The 15401-nt window shown below is 41.8% G+C and overlaps 1 protein-coding gene across 2 annotated transcripts in view; it reads left to right on the top strand.

Moving 5' to 3' along the window:
• The window catches only part of exoc2 (exocyst complex component 2), a 50970-nt gene extending 35822 nt beyond the window's left edge, over positions 1–15148 (top strand). Inside the window, exons 12-28 of one of the 2 annotated variants that reach the window (XM_040128538.1) lie at positions 847–960; positions 1365–1489; positions 2337–2405; positions 2550–2707; positions 2867–2988; positions 4286–4347; positions 4766–4846; positions 5650–5709; positions 6564–6625; positions 6717–6786; positions 7973–8083; positions 10724–10865; positions 12726–12781; positions 12886–13008; positions 13243–13304; positions 13693–13752; positions 13872–15148. In XM_040128538.1, the coding sequence (XP_039984472.1) occupies positions 847–960; positions 1365–1489; positions 2337–2405; positions 2550–2707; positions 2867–2988; positions 4286–4347; positions 4766–4846; positions 5650–5709; positions 6564–6625; positions 6717–6786; positions 7973–8083; positions 10724–10865; positions 12726–12781; positions 12886–13008; positions 13243–13304; positions 13693–13752; positions 13872–13965 (1571 nt within the window). In that variant the 3' untranslated portion in view covers positions 13966–15148. Of the gene's footprint in view, positions 1–846; positions 961–1364; positions 1490–2336; positions 2406–2549; positions 2708–2866; positions 2989–4285; positions 4348–4765; positions 4847–5649; positions 5710–6563; positions 6626–6716; positions 6787–7966; positions 8084–10723; positions 10866–12725; positions 12782–12885; positions 13009–13242; positions 13305–13692; positions 13753–13871 lie in introns of both variants that reach the window. The other variant, XM_040128537.1, reaches the window with a different exon arrangement.
• Positions 15149–15401: the final 253 nt, after the last annotated feature.

Genomic DNA, 15401 nt, shown 5'->3' with positions numbered 1-15401 from the left:
AAAGCTTTGTCTGTTTATTGATAATTTGACTCAGTTGAGAATTTCCTTAACTTTTCTAAACTGGATCTCTGTACTGTATGCACGATGAACTTGACCACATTTGCTCCGCTGCTTGGGGATTTCTCAATACTTGCTTACAAACTACATTCAGTCTGTGACTCACACACACACACACACACAGAAAAGTGTACTGGTGTGTGTGTGTCTAACACATGTTTTGGAAATGTGGCCATCGTCTCCCTCCGTTTTGACATGTAGGCGTATTGCAGCGTTGCACAAACCTGTTTCATTTTCACTGTAGTAACTTCGATCCCCTCTCATTGCTTCAGTGTTTCACTTTCATTCCTGTTTAACTTTCATGCGTTCCTCTGTTGTTCTTAAGTAATCTCACAGATTCATTCCCCCAAAGTTATCTCACAAGCTGAGATAGGAGTGTGTGGTTGCAGAAGGATTTTCTCATTCGTCGCTGCAGCACAGCTCCCTGTTGCCATCTAGGGGAGCTCTGGTGGTGTCCTAAGGAACGTAACTGAGCCGAGTGTGACCGATGTAAACCCACTTCACCCCAGCACTCACAAAGCCCGTAGCTCTTTTTCCTCACCCTGGAAACAACAGGACATTCTCCCAGCTGTGGGCCGGGGCAGAGATGGATCTGAACACAAATAAAGAAAGGCCAAGAGGGCCGAGGGAGGATTGTTTGGTGTGAAAGCCTGCTGAGCTTATTGAGGAATGTGGAATTATGAAAATGGCTTATTTGATTATTTGATATGGTATGTGTTTCTTTTTCCCCCCCGAGTTCATTTCTCATCTCTTGCCCTCTCCCCTTTCTCCTTTCGTTATGTCTGTCAGTGGGTGTCGGAGCTCTGGACCTGGAGGGGGATACCCGTCCGTTGGCCCTCGGCAGGCTCAGCCACACCGCGTCTTTGAAGAGAGGGGGCAGCCTGCGAACACCACGACCCAGCAGTGAGTACCACATCACATAATCACCTACTCACTCTGTGCTTGGGAGGGGCTTCCCTCTCTGAGCAAGATTCCAAGTGTACATTTGCTTGTTCGTGCATGTAACACTTTTTGCAATCTACAATGCTTAGGGGAATCACAGTGTAAGTGTATAAGGAAATTGCTGTGAATCTCCTTACATCAGGCAGTCGGTAACCGCACAAGCAGAAGACAAACAAATGGAGCCTGCTATGCCAGGAAGTTAAATGTTTTGTTGGTGATGCTTTGAATTTCAGAATCACGCTGACATTTTTAAGGTAGTGCAGTTTGCTAGTTTACCCACGAGGAACCCCATCACTTTTAAGTACAGCATAGATCTGTATTTAGTGTCGGCGGGTTTGTGTAATATGTGTTTATCTTTATTCCAGCCTGGCGCTTTGAAACCCCACAGCAGGTGCAGTTTGTGGAGAAGCTGTCAGATGTGGTGATCGGTCAGCTGCCAAACTTCTGGAAGCTTTGGATCTCTTATGTTAATGGAAGTCTTTTCAGTGAGGTAAATACCTGGGCAGCTTTGGTTAGTGCAGTCAAAATACTGCCTACAATACACTTAAATCATCACTTCACCCTAATCTCAAACAGTGATGCTTTCTCAGTTTCATCAAGAGGTATATAAAATAGTTTTGGTTCATTTGCCCAGGTTTTGAGAAATATCTCTGAGGTTTTTTCCATCATTCCAAAACAATAAAGGTGAATGGAGTTTCATTTGTGGTTCTCAGAGTGTTAAAAAGTGTCAGATCAAAAGCAGCACATCCTTCTTGACACAATATGCCTGTTACTCTGGACAATCCATAGAACACATTGCGAACAGTTTTCACTGAAACTGCTTTCTACGAAAGAAGTATTCCCTATGAAGAAACCTTTAGTGAAAGAAAATATGTTTCATAATCATTTGGGTGGACTGACCCTTTAACTATTTTCACTGTTGCTCTACATTGCAAAGCTATATTAATTATTTTTCTTCAAGTGTTTCCCCTTTTGGGGCCTAATATAAGGACATCTCTGGATTATTTGGGATGGTCTTCTCAATACTGTGTTCTAGTTTCTGGAATTTAACTTGACTGAGGTAACAGATGCACTAAAACTAAACGCCAAAAAGCCATATTTAGGAATCTGTGGTCCTCAGTGGGCCTTAATTTTTAATTTTAAAAAAGGCATAAAAGTTGTATTTCTGTAGGTTTGATACTTTCAGGGACGATGCAACTGTATCACATGCGTGTAACTGCATCGGGGGAGGATGACTCATTTGTCTTGTTTTCTCGTGCTATAAAACAGCTGTTTTTTGTTTTTGTTTTTGTTTTTGTTTTTTTGCTTTTTTTTTTGTGTTTTTTTTTTTTCTGCAGACCGGAGAGAAATCTGGGCAGGTGGAAAAATCTAAGAAGAACGCCAGACAGAGACAGAATGACTTTAAAGTAAGTAGCTTTGTGACTCTCCTATATACAGTAAAAATGTTATATTTCAGATTCTGAATCACCACCGTTACTTTTTTTTTTTTTTTTTTTTTAAATAAATCCTGCCTAACCCTGTTTTTTGTATGTATGCTGTGCGTTTTATAGAAAATGATTGAGGAACTTACCAATCGGCTGGTGAAGCTTATTCGGGGGGCTCTCCTCCCCACCACCCTGCCACAGGGGGAGCTGAATCTCTACGGGGGCTGGGAGAACAAGACGGAGCTCACTGGAGCCTGGTTTACACAAGTCATACACACTGTCAGGTTCTCACACTGATTCTTTGAATCGCTGTTGTCTCTCATTGATTGTGTGGAGTTCTGACAAGGTTATACACTGGAATTTTGGGACTTCATGGTTGCAATACATTTTCATAACCCCCCCCTCTTTCTCATTCACTGTTTCTTCTGTCGTCTCCCACGCAGGGGTTGTCATGAGGCTCTGTCTGCTATGGAGATCCCAAATGATTTGCTGCAGGTGATCCAGGATCTGCTGCTGGAGTTGAGAGTTCACTGCCTCATGGTGACTCTGCTGCACACTACAGAAGGTGAGAAGGAGCAGTCAGCAGTGGATTGAAGAGCACAGTGTATCGTTTTAGGTTTTTAAATTTTCTTCATCGAAAAATAACAAGATTTTTAAAATATTAGTTTAAACAGAGATTTTCATGTCCCAAGGCACCCAAGGTTTTGCTATGGAAACAAAATGCAAATAATCTGTTGATTATGTGCCAGACCAGAGTTCCTCCAAGTAAAAAATTCAAAACAAAACAAAACACAGAGCAACAGTATTTGTCCTAGAAATTTTTACAGTCCAATTTTTACCTTGATTTTTTTTTTTTTAAAGCTTTTTGATGTGTGTGTGTTTATAGATTTGTACCGTCTATATATTTGTGCCGAGTTTTTAATTTTCAGAATGAACGAGAGCTGTGTCCCAGTTTCATTCTACATACAAATTCCAAGCAGGTTTTAAATATGTACAGGCAGTGTGTCAGCATTAAGGATGCTCAAAGTACACATACAAAAAAAGCTTGACTTTTGAGCGCGCTGTTGTTTTTGCACCGGTTACATAATGTTGACCTTTGCAGCTAGCGTACATCTACGCAAAGCTGTACGGATGGAGGTGAATCAGCATCAGGAATATCTTGCAAAACAATAGTATAGGTATCAAAGCACTGTCATTATGAAATCGCAGTTTGATTGGCATCCGTTGGTGCATGACTTGTATCATTTCCTGTTAGTTAAAAATGGTAAAGTACAAGATACATTGTATGGTAACTGCGAAAACAGTGTAGTACAGTGTAGTGATAAAAGGAAGAATAAGGTTTTAATTTTCCACTGGAGCCAGGCAGTTTCTCATCAACACATGGAGTTTGTAAATTTTTCATTGCATTCATTACATATACAAGGCAGACATTACAGACACATTCATTACTGCCCTCTCACACTGAATATTTGGTGGTCAGTGTCCATAAATGTCACCTTTATCTCATATACCGTCTAGGGTCGTAATGAAGAAAGTGTTATGAGAATAAAACCTGACAAGCTCGGTTTCATTTGTGGTTAGGCATGGTCATTTTGAGAGGAGTGACTGGTTTTCACGTAACTTTCCCCCACACTCACATCAAATTGTGGTCTGGGCAAAAAGAGTTTGATTTTATATCATGTTGTGGTTTTCCCTCAGAAACTCCTGATTTTATTTATATTTTCATTTGCAATGACCCTGTATGAAAATGATGATTTCACACATAGAAAGGCTTTTTTTTTGTCTCTGAGTTCAACACACTGTAGAGAGGTTTCAAGTAATCGCCCTTTCAATTCATATTTGTGCTATGTCTTGACACTCAGATGTTAAGAGGCTCGCTGAGAAGGAGGACTGGGTTGTAGATAATGAGGGAATCACCAGCCTGGTAAGGATGTCATTGCATCAAGCAGTACTTCATATTTCATAAAGATATAGACAGATATACTCCAGCAAATATTCACACTAAAATCAATATCAGTATTGCGCTTTGCATGATCATTTTTCACTTTTTAGGTGGCAGTGTAGATGCGTAGGCTCTTTTCATCCCAAGAACGGGGAAAGAAACTGGCTTTTACTAACATTTGTTCTTATAGCATTGCATTTGTTTTGTGGAGTATGCCCTCCAAAAATACAGCACACTGTACGCTGAGTCCTTTTTAACCCTTTTTTGGAACCCTGTCGCATTTACATTTATATTAAAGATGTCGTGACTGTGAAGTGAAAATGATAGGATATTTTGTCTGCATCCCACGTTTGTAATCTGTGTTAATGTGTTCTGTTTCTGACGCTGGTCTTCTACGCAGCCTTCACAGTTTGAACAGTGCATGGTCCAGATGCTGCAGTCGCTCAAAGAGCCCCTGGAAATCAAACCGGGAGAGATTAATGTAAGAGAACCGCCTGCAGTCATTGCAATGCAAATAGAGTAACCACAGTTCCTGAAGAATTGGTATGATAATCTCAACCACCATTTTGGCTTCCTCAGTTAACTTTATTGGGTGCCGTATTGATACTTCTCTACGTCAAGTGCTCCATATATTTAGGTTATAGATATCTCATACTTCAAATCCTCCCATTGATGAAGGCACTGGAGTCAAAAGGTATCCTAGGTAGTACTGCACTGTGGCTGCACATCGCACCGATCTAGGACATGGACATGGGCATGGAAATCCCTTACTTGATTAATGTGAACAAAACAAAACTTAAGTCAAATTGAAATCGAAGTCAGATAAGCAGCTCAAATTCTCTGCTTCCGAAACAGTTGCAGCTGTAGTTAAGAAAATTTTCACTGCATAGCAACCTCAAGGGTATTTTTCTCTGTAGTCGTAAATCTTAGGTGCCGTAAACCAATTTAGTTCCTGCAGATTTAGAGTCACCCTCAGTGTCTCTACAACCAACATAAAATCTATACAGTAAAGGTGTCATACCAGATTGAACTGGTAGGAAACCAGTCATGGTACTCCTCCTTTAAGGATTAAGTTAATACCCATTATTGACACGTTTCAGTTAAATTGATAAACTTTATTCTTCCTCAGTTGAAACTGGGTATAGTGGAGCACTGATACACAAGACATCAAGGCAATAAAAACACAGAGGACAGCCTCTGATTTTAAATAACTTGAATACATCAAATATTTAGGCAAAGCTGTGTTTTTTTTTTGTTTGTTTGTTTGTTTTCTGGTGCTTTTAGGTGTTGCTGTTGGACCAGGTCCAGGATCAGGCCGCAGAGCTCAGTGTGAGCATCATGAAGGTAAGATCTCTCAGCTTGCAGCCAAAATGAACACTTTTGTGTCAACAAAGGTGTTTTTTTTTTGTTTTGTTTTTTTTAAACAATACGCAAGAAAGCAGGACAGCAGCATTTCATTCACTAGATTTTTTTAACCTTGAAGTCTTGAAGTCTAAACACCCCAAATTCATCAAACATAAGTTGTCCCACAGTTTTAGCTTTTAATTCACTATTTAAAGGCTTCTTTACACTATCCTGTTTTGGGCTGTCCCATAATAATCTCATGATCGTCCCGTTATCAGTCATGAGAGAAACATTGTAAAACCTTGGTTGTCAAACAGTGGTCCTAGATTGTATTGTAAAGTCCACCTATGACCAATTTAGAGCTTTGAAGACCGAAGACTGCCTGAGTCAAGATTCTGACAGTGTCATTAATTTAGGACGAGCTGGCGTAATGCTACTGTTAAAAATACACGTACACGCGACTCACTGTACAGAATCGTCAGTTCATATGTCTCTCCGTTCCCAGGCGTCACATTCTCCTCCCTGTCCTTTATTTTTGGGTTTAGGAGTTTATGTTTATGTCTGCATGCATCTTTTTTTTAAATATGTTCATCTTTCAGTATGCGAGATCTCCGCCAAGATTTTATATTCCTCATCTCACATACTGCGACGTGAAATGAACTTGCCAGAATGTTGTTATCTCGCACCACCATGGCAGCTTACAATGTACTTGCAGACTCGCCTTGTGTCAGTGTGCCTAAGATTTGAATCTGTCATGAGCTGAGCGAGTTCATGTAGATTAAGATCACGTGTGGCCCTTTTGTGGTGTGTTTTTCACAACAAGCCTGACAACTGTGTCCACATTTTCAACTCAGGTTTTCATCAACTGCTTGGAGCAGCTGAGCACGAAGACAGATGGAGACATTGATACGTCTCAGTAAGTCTGGGGCGACTTTTCATGCACTTATATCTTTGATTGAAGTGTATTTGATTTCAAATGCATGTTCAAATCTCTCCTTTGTGTACAGCAACATTGCAGTGGACTTGTCCTCTCCAAATCGGTTTACCGGTGTTCAAGAGGGCTTCAGTCCAACATCTGTAAGCGTGGTATTTTTTATTTTTTTTTATTATTTCCTTTAAACTGTTTGGGGTTAATACACCTGAAATCCCACATCTGGCGACTGCCAGCGTCACCAAAGCGTGGGCTCTCTCCTTTACACAACTAGACAAACGTGTCTCACTCATTTAAACCACGAAATGTTATCAGGCTGTTTCCTGGTTGTGGACAAGAAGCAGATACGTCCTCATTTCCTGTAACTTGTTTGACATGTTAGTGGAGGGGTGGAGGAGGATGAGGAGGAGGAAGAGCAGGGCGTAGAGTGCTTCTGGTAAAGGGAAATGGAGCAAGGTGCAGATGGGGTTTCCCCAGCCCCAAACATGTGAAGCAGGGGTGAGGCAGTCAGACTCAACTGAGTGCAGCTGACCAGAGTTGAGAATGGTGTCGCTCACGACATAAACTTGTGTTTTGCGAGTTGGCAAACTATAAACCTCCACATACAAGCTGGAACGCTACCTAGCTACTGTTACTAGATAGATATCAGTATTACATCAGCCCACTGAAGTCTCATACTTCGTCTGTAGGTCTGGAGTTGTGCATATGCCGTATGTGTGAGAAACAAATTGCTGCCAATGGTGACATAATTTGTGGAGGACAAGTTTGGAAAAGGAGAACATTTTAGGGGATAAGGAAGTTTTGGAAGGTGGGGCCTTTATGCAAAGGGCAGGTTAAGAAAAGGGAATGTGTTAGGAAGGTAAGAACATTTTGGGAAAGTCAGGACATTTAGAAAACCAAGAGCATATTTAGAAAGGGCGGACACTTTTGGAAAGGGAGAATATTTTAGTAGATTGGACATTTTTTGCAAAATGGACATTTTGGAAAGTGGGAAAGTGAAATTTTTCAAAGTGACACCATTTTAGGAAAGGGAGGACATATTTGAGTTTGGAAAGTGAAGACACTGGCAAAGTAAGGACATGTTTGGAAAGTGGGGACACTGGGAAATTGAGGACAGGTTCAGAAATGACCGTGTCCTTGAAAAGTGATGACATTTTTGGAAAGTGAGCACATTTCGTTTGGTTAAGACTTGGTTTTAGGGTTCAGGTTAGAATTAGGTTTAGGTTAAAATTGGGCTAAGGGTAGAGTTAGATGTAAGGTGTGATGGTTAGGGCCCAGGGAATGCATCGTGTCTGAGAGTCCAACAGAGTTTGTCTATCTGCGTAGGAGCAGCGTCTGCTGATCATCCTGAGTAACTGCCAATACCTGGAGAAACGCACCTTCCTGAACCTGGCCGATCACTTTGAGAAACATGGCTTCACAGGGACAGAGAAGATCACGCGCGTGAGTATTACGCAGCGGTTTTTAACATTTCTTATCTGCAGCTGTGTTCTTGAATAAGTGTAAGAACTTTAGCTATAGGAAATATTACTCAGCTCTGTTTCATACTGCTGATGAGTAAAGCGTTGTGTTGTCAGTAACAACAAAGCTGATGAGAGACGCTAAATGTCCCTCACTCTGTTCTGAGCAGAGATATGACTATTTTCTTTTAAAAATGTAAAGGTCATTTTCTTGAAAGCTTAGTTACATTTCAACTCCTTTCTCTTCTTCACACATGCAGACAGACACTCACACAATGCACACAATGACTAATGGCTGAATCACAAAGCAAAGAAGAGTTCGGTTGTTTTTCCAGTAAAAACAGGTGAAGATCATTTTCTAGGAAAGATTTTGATTTTTTTCTCTTGTGTAGTTAATATTTAGAAAGCAAGATATACATGATAGTTGGTCTAGATTTTAACCCTCAAATATTAACATAGCTATGAACATGAAAAATACGAATTCCTCCATCTTGCACCTACTGTACAACTGTACCACGATACGGTGCAGCTGTCCCATTAAACATTAACACAGCAAAAAGGTTATAAAATACTGAAAATTTGACCTGTAAAGTAATCATCTCCAAAGATGTCCTTGTGAAGCAGCACTTAAGCAGTTTAATGTTATAATTCCGATATCCAGTTAAAAGTAAAAACATCTCTCATGAAATAAGTACATAGAAAGCCAGGCAATAATTTAATATTATCATTTACTTATGTTGAGTAAAATCATGTTGTGATGCAATAACAATCTTATATTATTATTGTTTTACAAAGTAAGGATTCTAAGCAAATTGTAACAGCTAAACAGATGAAAAACAAACAGTTTGAGTTGTTTATGAAGGAAAAATACCAAAACATTCTGTTTCCATCTCTTCCGTTTGATGCTTTTTCTATTTCCTTTTTCCTTTTTTATCGCTGTCAATTGGATATCTTAGAGTTTTGAAGACATCACCCCGGGAAACCATGATAGGCATTTTACATAATTTTTAACATTTTGTAAATTTGAAGATTAAGCAAAACAAGATTAAGAATCTACAGTCATGCTAGCAGCTCAGTGAGGCTGTACGCGGGGATAGCAGTGCGCTGACCTAAATGCTAATGTTAGCATGCTGACATGCTCACAACGACAGGGCTTATAGCTTATGGACTGATTTTAAGCAGTGATAACGTTTACCGTGTCCACCATCTTAGCTTAGAGTGATAGCATGCTAACATTAGCCAATTAGCACTAAACACAAAGTACAGGTGAGGCCGATGTGAATGTCATTAGTTTTGCAGGTATTAATAATAGACCAAAGTTTTTCACAAACTAAATTCTTTGACCCGATGACGGAGCTAGACTTAAAGGGACCATCACAGTCAGTAGGCTTAATCCTCTGAGGACCACAAATGTCTGTACAGAATTTTATGGGAATCCTGCCAGTAACTGATGAGATATTTCGTTCTGGACCAACGCGGTGAATTGACGGACGCTGACATCCCTAGAGCCCCGCTGCTAGTGTGGTTAAAAATAATCAACAGTTGAAGCCCTTATCATAATGAATATCAACACTGGAGATACATTATCATGGTGTATCAGGATAGTGTTGTCGCCGACCCCTACGCTCAGATGTGCATCAGTGGATTTCAGAACTGCAATCAACTCGTGTATTTATTTATTATTTTCCTGTATGTTACACTTACAGGGAATTGATTCAGGTTGTTAGTAGCTCTCTGAGATGCAATATCTCAGACACACAGCTAAACGAAGACAACACACCTATTGTTACCGTTGACCAACAAGAGGTATGAAAACAGATGTATATGTGTGTGTGTGTGTGTGTGTGTGTGTGTGTGTGTGTGTGTATATATATATATACACACACACACATATACATGACCAACAACTAGACTACAAACATACAGTATCTATATACAGAGGAAATTGTTGCTGAAAAAATGTAAACATGGGTAGTGGTCTGGTTTGTAGTGTGGAGCAGTGCAAAGAATGCTTTATAAATATTGTATATAATATGCTTCTCAGTGTACGGAGCTGGCTTATGCGTTTCTGTTGATGGATAGATTTATATGTACAGCCTGCTTAGACTTAGAAACTGACAAGTGAGAAGCAGGGCTCGGCGGTGTGGACATAAAACTTATATCACGGTATAACGGTGGCGCTATATGTTACGGTGTATTCTGTCATCCGATTGAATTTGCGGATTATCGTTTTCTGCTCAATGGCTGACTTTTTAAAATCGAACCGCGTCCATATAACGGAAGTTGCACGGGTCTTTTTTTTTGTACCTGCTCCTCCTCCTCTTCGTTGTGTGCAGCACTTTCAGCCATTTCTTGGTTTCCAAACAAAGCAGCATGGGCTCTCGCGTTTTTCAGACGATACGCACGGCTTAATGCATTGCTGCCTTCCTCTGGTGTAGTTACGTCGTTGCCACTTTAGATCGGCGAGGGCTCCACTGGTCAGCACGGTACAGTCAAAATCCATACTGAAGGGCTATACTGTTTATACCGTCCACCCCTACTGAGAAGCTATTATATAATCATTATGTATTTATCTTTTTTTTTTTTTTTTTTTTGGTAACATGGTCTGCCCTTGACCTGCCAGGTGAGTGTGGACGCCGTACGGGGACTGGATAGAAAACTGTTTGAAGCCTACATTGAGAGACGGGCTGACCCGATCGCGGGCTCTCTGGAGCCCGGCATCTACGCTGGATACTTTGACTGGAGAGACTGCCAAACACCTACAGGTACCACACAGCAGCACAGCCTGGCAGGAGGCACGCTCCGTGAAAGGTTTGTGTGCGAAAGGGTCCGTACGCTCTCCAGGTATTACGGTGATAAAACCTGGGATGCCAGGCTGAGACAACGGAGGGAAATCACACACAGCCGAAACGAACTGACCCCGGAGGTATCATGAATTACCCCGTAACACTCTTGTGGGACGAGAACGCGACAAATCTGGTCTTGCCTGGGTTGTTGTGTTTCCCAGTTGTCATGTGTAAAGTACAGCTCTTTGATGGCTTACCGTAAACAACACTGAGATCACTGTATTTGCCCCCCTAAAAGTCTCTTGGCCTTTGTGGCTGTGCAGCGATGTGTGTACATAAGTTTAGTTTGACGCACTGCACACCAGATGCTCCAAACCCAGGTGAAACTTAAATGCGTATATGTGGTTTACCTTAGCACAGGATGTGAAGCGAGATGTCAGTGTGTTTGAGAGCTCTGAGTGAATTTTTCAGATGGGCACCAGCTTATTACACGGCTTTGAAAGGCAGCATGATCGAAAGTTAGGCCTTGCTCTGGTCTGTTCCTGCCTGTGTGAGTTTGTGTGCTCAGGCTGGTATGCGAAAGAGGAACATTTAGGACGCTGAACCACAGTTCTAGGATATGATACTTTCACTTGTTACACTTTTTGTGTGGGACTCATGTTACTGTGTGGGTGCTGCAAAGCATTAGAAATCCACTTTCAGTACTTTCAGTCTGTTGTTGCCTCTGCTTGTTTCGCTGTTAGTTCAATAAATGTCTGATGCAAAACTAAGAGACGGAACACGAACTACGGGCTCCGTTGCCTCTCGTCCTCCACGCAGCTCAGAATGATGATGTGTTTTTTACAATGAAAAAAATCTAACATAGCTGCACTTTCACATGAATCCATTTGCATTATTTTCTGTTTCTGGGTAAAGCCTGTCATTACTCTCTGAGTCAAATATTTGATGATAGTCAAAGCGAAATGAGAAAAGGTGTCCTCTTGCGTCTTGGTCACATGTTAGCAGAAATGGCGGTGGTCCGGATGAATCGTTGATCATAAAAACTATGAAAACTTCACTCAACAGCCCAGCTGAGCCTATCAAGACCTACAGTATAAAACCTTTGAATTATTTACCTCCAGTGTGCACAGTTACTTGTCTTCTCCCTGGATCACTACAATTCCAAAAACCTCTTTAATCTCTATTTTAATCTGCCTCTATGTTATGCGGCGATTTTAACAGGGCTACAGAAACCTCCGTCACGCACAGGTCTGGGCATCGTGTGAAATGTTTCCATACGCGTGCCAATACAATCCCTGAGCTTTGGTCTCAGTACCAAAATTATTCTGTTTTCAATAGTTATCTCCTACGGATATAAATATGTCCACGAAATCCTTTTTTCATGTCAAAAAACAAGCGAAACAGTACAGCGAACCCTTAACACACAACAATAAACACAGCTACAAATCAAATCAAAGAGCAAAACACTGCGGCAGCTCATGAAATGCTTAAAAACAACTCTCCCGTTGTTTTCCATATAAACTCACATGTCAGCGGCTCAGGATTTTATCCCCTGCCCCTATTTTACATTAGATTCACTCCCCGGCTACTTGACCATTTGTTTCTTGCCGTATTACGCGTCCAGTGTGTGCTATCAGCGGACACACTCCACATGATGCGGAGCTTTGCGATGCAGCGGGTGCGTGTTTCACTGGTCCGCAGCTTCGCACTTCGCACTCTGTAACTGTTGTAGGCCTGAGCCTGCACCTGCACATTTGGAACTCCAATTCCTGTTTCCAGGTAGCTCTCTCAGCATCATCCGGTATACCTTGATTAATGTTGCGGGTTTTTCTCCCTAAGGTGTAAGGAACTACCTGAAGGAAGCCTTGGTCAGCATCATCACAGTACACGCCGAGGTACGAGCAACCTACACGCCTCCTCCACCTAATGCTGTTCACACTCGGCCCTTGGCATTTCCCACTTCGCCCGATCCCTCCATCACCAACTTTTTCTTTCCCAGGTCTTCACAGTCTCTAAGGATCTGGTACCTCGGGTTTTGTCTAAAATCGTTGAGTCAGTTGCGGACGAGATGTGTCGTCTTATGCAATGCGTCTCCTCCTTCAGCAAAAATGGAGCCCTGCAGGTAAACACATAGTTACAGAGTTTTTACCACTCATAGTAAGACCCTGACTCATAAGTCGACCCCCACACTTGTTGGGGATTTACCTGCTGTTTCTGATAATGCCATATTTCATTTCAAGCTACCAACCGTTGACAGTTGACGGCCTTAATTTGATTTGATTGGCCCTTTTTTTGTAAACCCTGCACCCCCGCACCCAACCCCACTACCCCTACCCCCACCCTGCATCATCCTTAGGCTCGTCTCGAACTCTGTTCTCTGAGAGACGCCATTGCCACATACCTAAACGCTGAAAGCAAGTAAGTGCAACACAGACACAAATTCACATAGCGGCACAGACGGGAAATCACACGTGTGCCCACTGATTTATGGTAGTGAATGTCACAGACATAAATCTTAACAGTCGCACATCCCTCACTACAATCCCTATTTATGTTCCTTGGTGGGTTATGGAAAGGAAGTGAAAGTAATCTGGTTCTGCTGTGTGCACACACTACGGTGTGTGTGTGTGTGTGTGTGTGTGTGTGAGAGTGTGAGTACATCTATGTTCTCATGTGGGTAGGTCAGTGTGGATGCCTGGATACACGCACACACACACACAGGCTCATTCTGAACCGTGTTTCTGTTTTTTCGTGTGACTATGTGCTTTGTTCCCAACAAAGTTGTAACCGAGCATCTCTTGTACAGTGCCAGCTTCAAACTGGCTTTGGACGCCCTGCCTCAGTTACACAGCGGAGCCGATAAGAAGTTAGTCTCATGCTGTTCCATATTACTAATAGATGTGACTGTGACTTTTTGGTATTTGCTTCATGATTTAAAGATTAATTTCAGATGATTCATGCGTGTTTTGTTATCTGTGCTGCCAGGTTACTGGAAGAGCAGTTGAACAAGTTCAAGAGCAGCATGCAGCTCCAGCTCACCTGCTTCCAGCCCTCCTCCGTCCAACCTGTCAAGAGATAAACTCAGTCCACTCCGTCTATTTCTCTCCGTCTGTTTTTTCTTGAAATTCTAATGAATTTTAACTGTATCTTTTCTGTTATCATTTTTTTCACTCATCACTTTTTCAGTGTCACTTTCAATTTCCGCTTCACTAGATTGAACATAAATGTCTGTTCGTCTAATCTTGAAGACACTAAATGAGTGGATTTCATTGTTACTGTGTAGGACAGTCCCAGTTACGTTGGTTATGCTAATCGAGTACGGCCACTCACGTACCCTAACGGGCGCTGCGCAAGCGGCTCCCCTGCTCGTTTCAGAAAGTTCTGGGTCGGCGGTGGGATGTAGGTCGTAACCAAGCTGGAGTCTCCGCCGTCTGTGCTCAGAACGGATCATCCTTCCCGATCGCTTGGAGAACGTGCTGAAGATTTAAAGTTGCTGTCGATGCTTTGTACTGTGCCATTTCAGTTGCCTAATAAAGTGATACAACTTGCTGTCAAACCTGATGCGTTAGGATTTGGTTGTTTTTATGTTAAATCACACAAAACAATCTCAACTCAAGGTCCCGCTTACTTACCTGTTTCTAAGCCGTTGACTACATCACACGGTCATCAACAGATGAAGCTTGCATAGTTGTCATGCAACTGTGAGTGTTCAAACTTTGAATTTTTCTGAGCAATTTCGGGGGTATCCCGTTCACGTTGGCTTAGAAGTTGAGCTTGATGCGTTCATTCTGCATTCGGCCCATTGAAGTCTCTTCAGATGGCTGCTTCACTTACAGCGGCACAAAAACGATGTCTCATGATCCTTTTCTTCATTTGCAAGGTGTAATTTGTGAGCTGACAGTTTACCTTAACTCTGCCAAGGCCACGCAGTCCTCACCATCTGTCGAAATTCAAAAAAGTAATAGAAAATCCTGCTGATCCAGAGAAAACCGAATCTTAAGAAACGGCAGATTTTGGCAGATTAAAGCAGCACATCTAAATAAACATAAAGACTAATCCCTTAGTCCGTGGCCCACAGCCTTGCCTCCCACCAAATTCCACGTTTTTCAGAAGTCCTGTGAACTAACCAACACAGGGAACATGGTTCCGCTCGGTTGAGGAAGTCATTTTGCATTCACCACGAATTCTTTGTGTGCCCAATACGAAGACATGTCTGTATTATTAAAGACTGTGTAATAAAAAAGCATTGTTGTGAAAAATGATCATCACTGTATCGTGCACGATGTTGTGTTGCTTTGCCTAAAATTCATCAGATCCAACCTTGAATGAGCATCTCTGTTAAAGAGACGCTCATTAAACTCTGTAGTACTTTAATACCGTAGTTTGTGGTATTCCTATATTTGATTGCATCGTTTCGTGACGTAAATCTAAAAACACTTGTTGGCTTAGTTCAAATTTCTCGTCACTCATCCAGCACCTGCGCAGAACGAGACTACGGACAAAATTGTGAGCAGA

The sequence above is a fragment of the Xiphias gladius genome, chromosome 6 (genome assembly GCF_016859285.1).
Source record: "Xiphias gladius isolate SHS-SW01 ecotype Sanya breed wild chromosome 6, ASM1685928v1, whole genome shotgun sequence".
Classification (NCBI taxonomy): Eukaryota; Metazoa; Chordata; class Actinopteri; order Istiophoriformes; family Xiphiidae; genus Xiphias; species Xiphias gladius.
The sequence above is the reverse complement of the archived record's forward strand: the minus strand, read 5'-3'. Positions and strand labels throughout refer to the sequence as shown.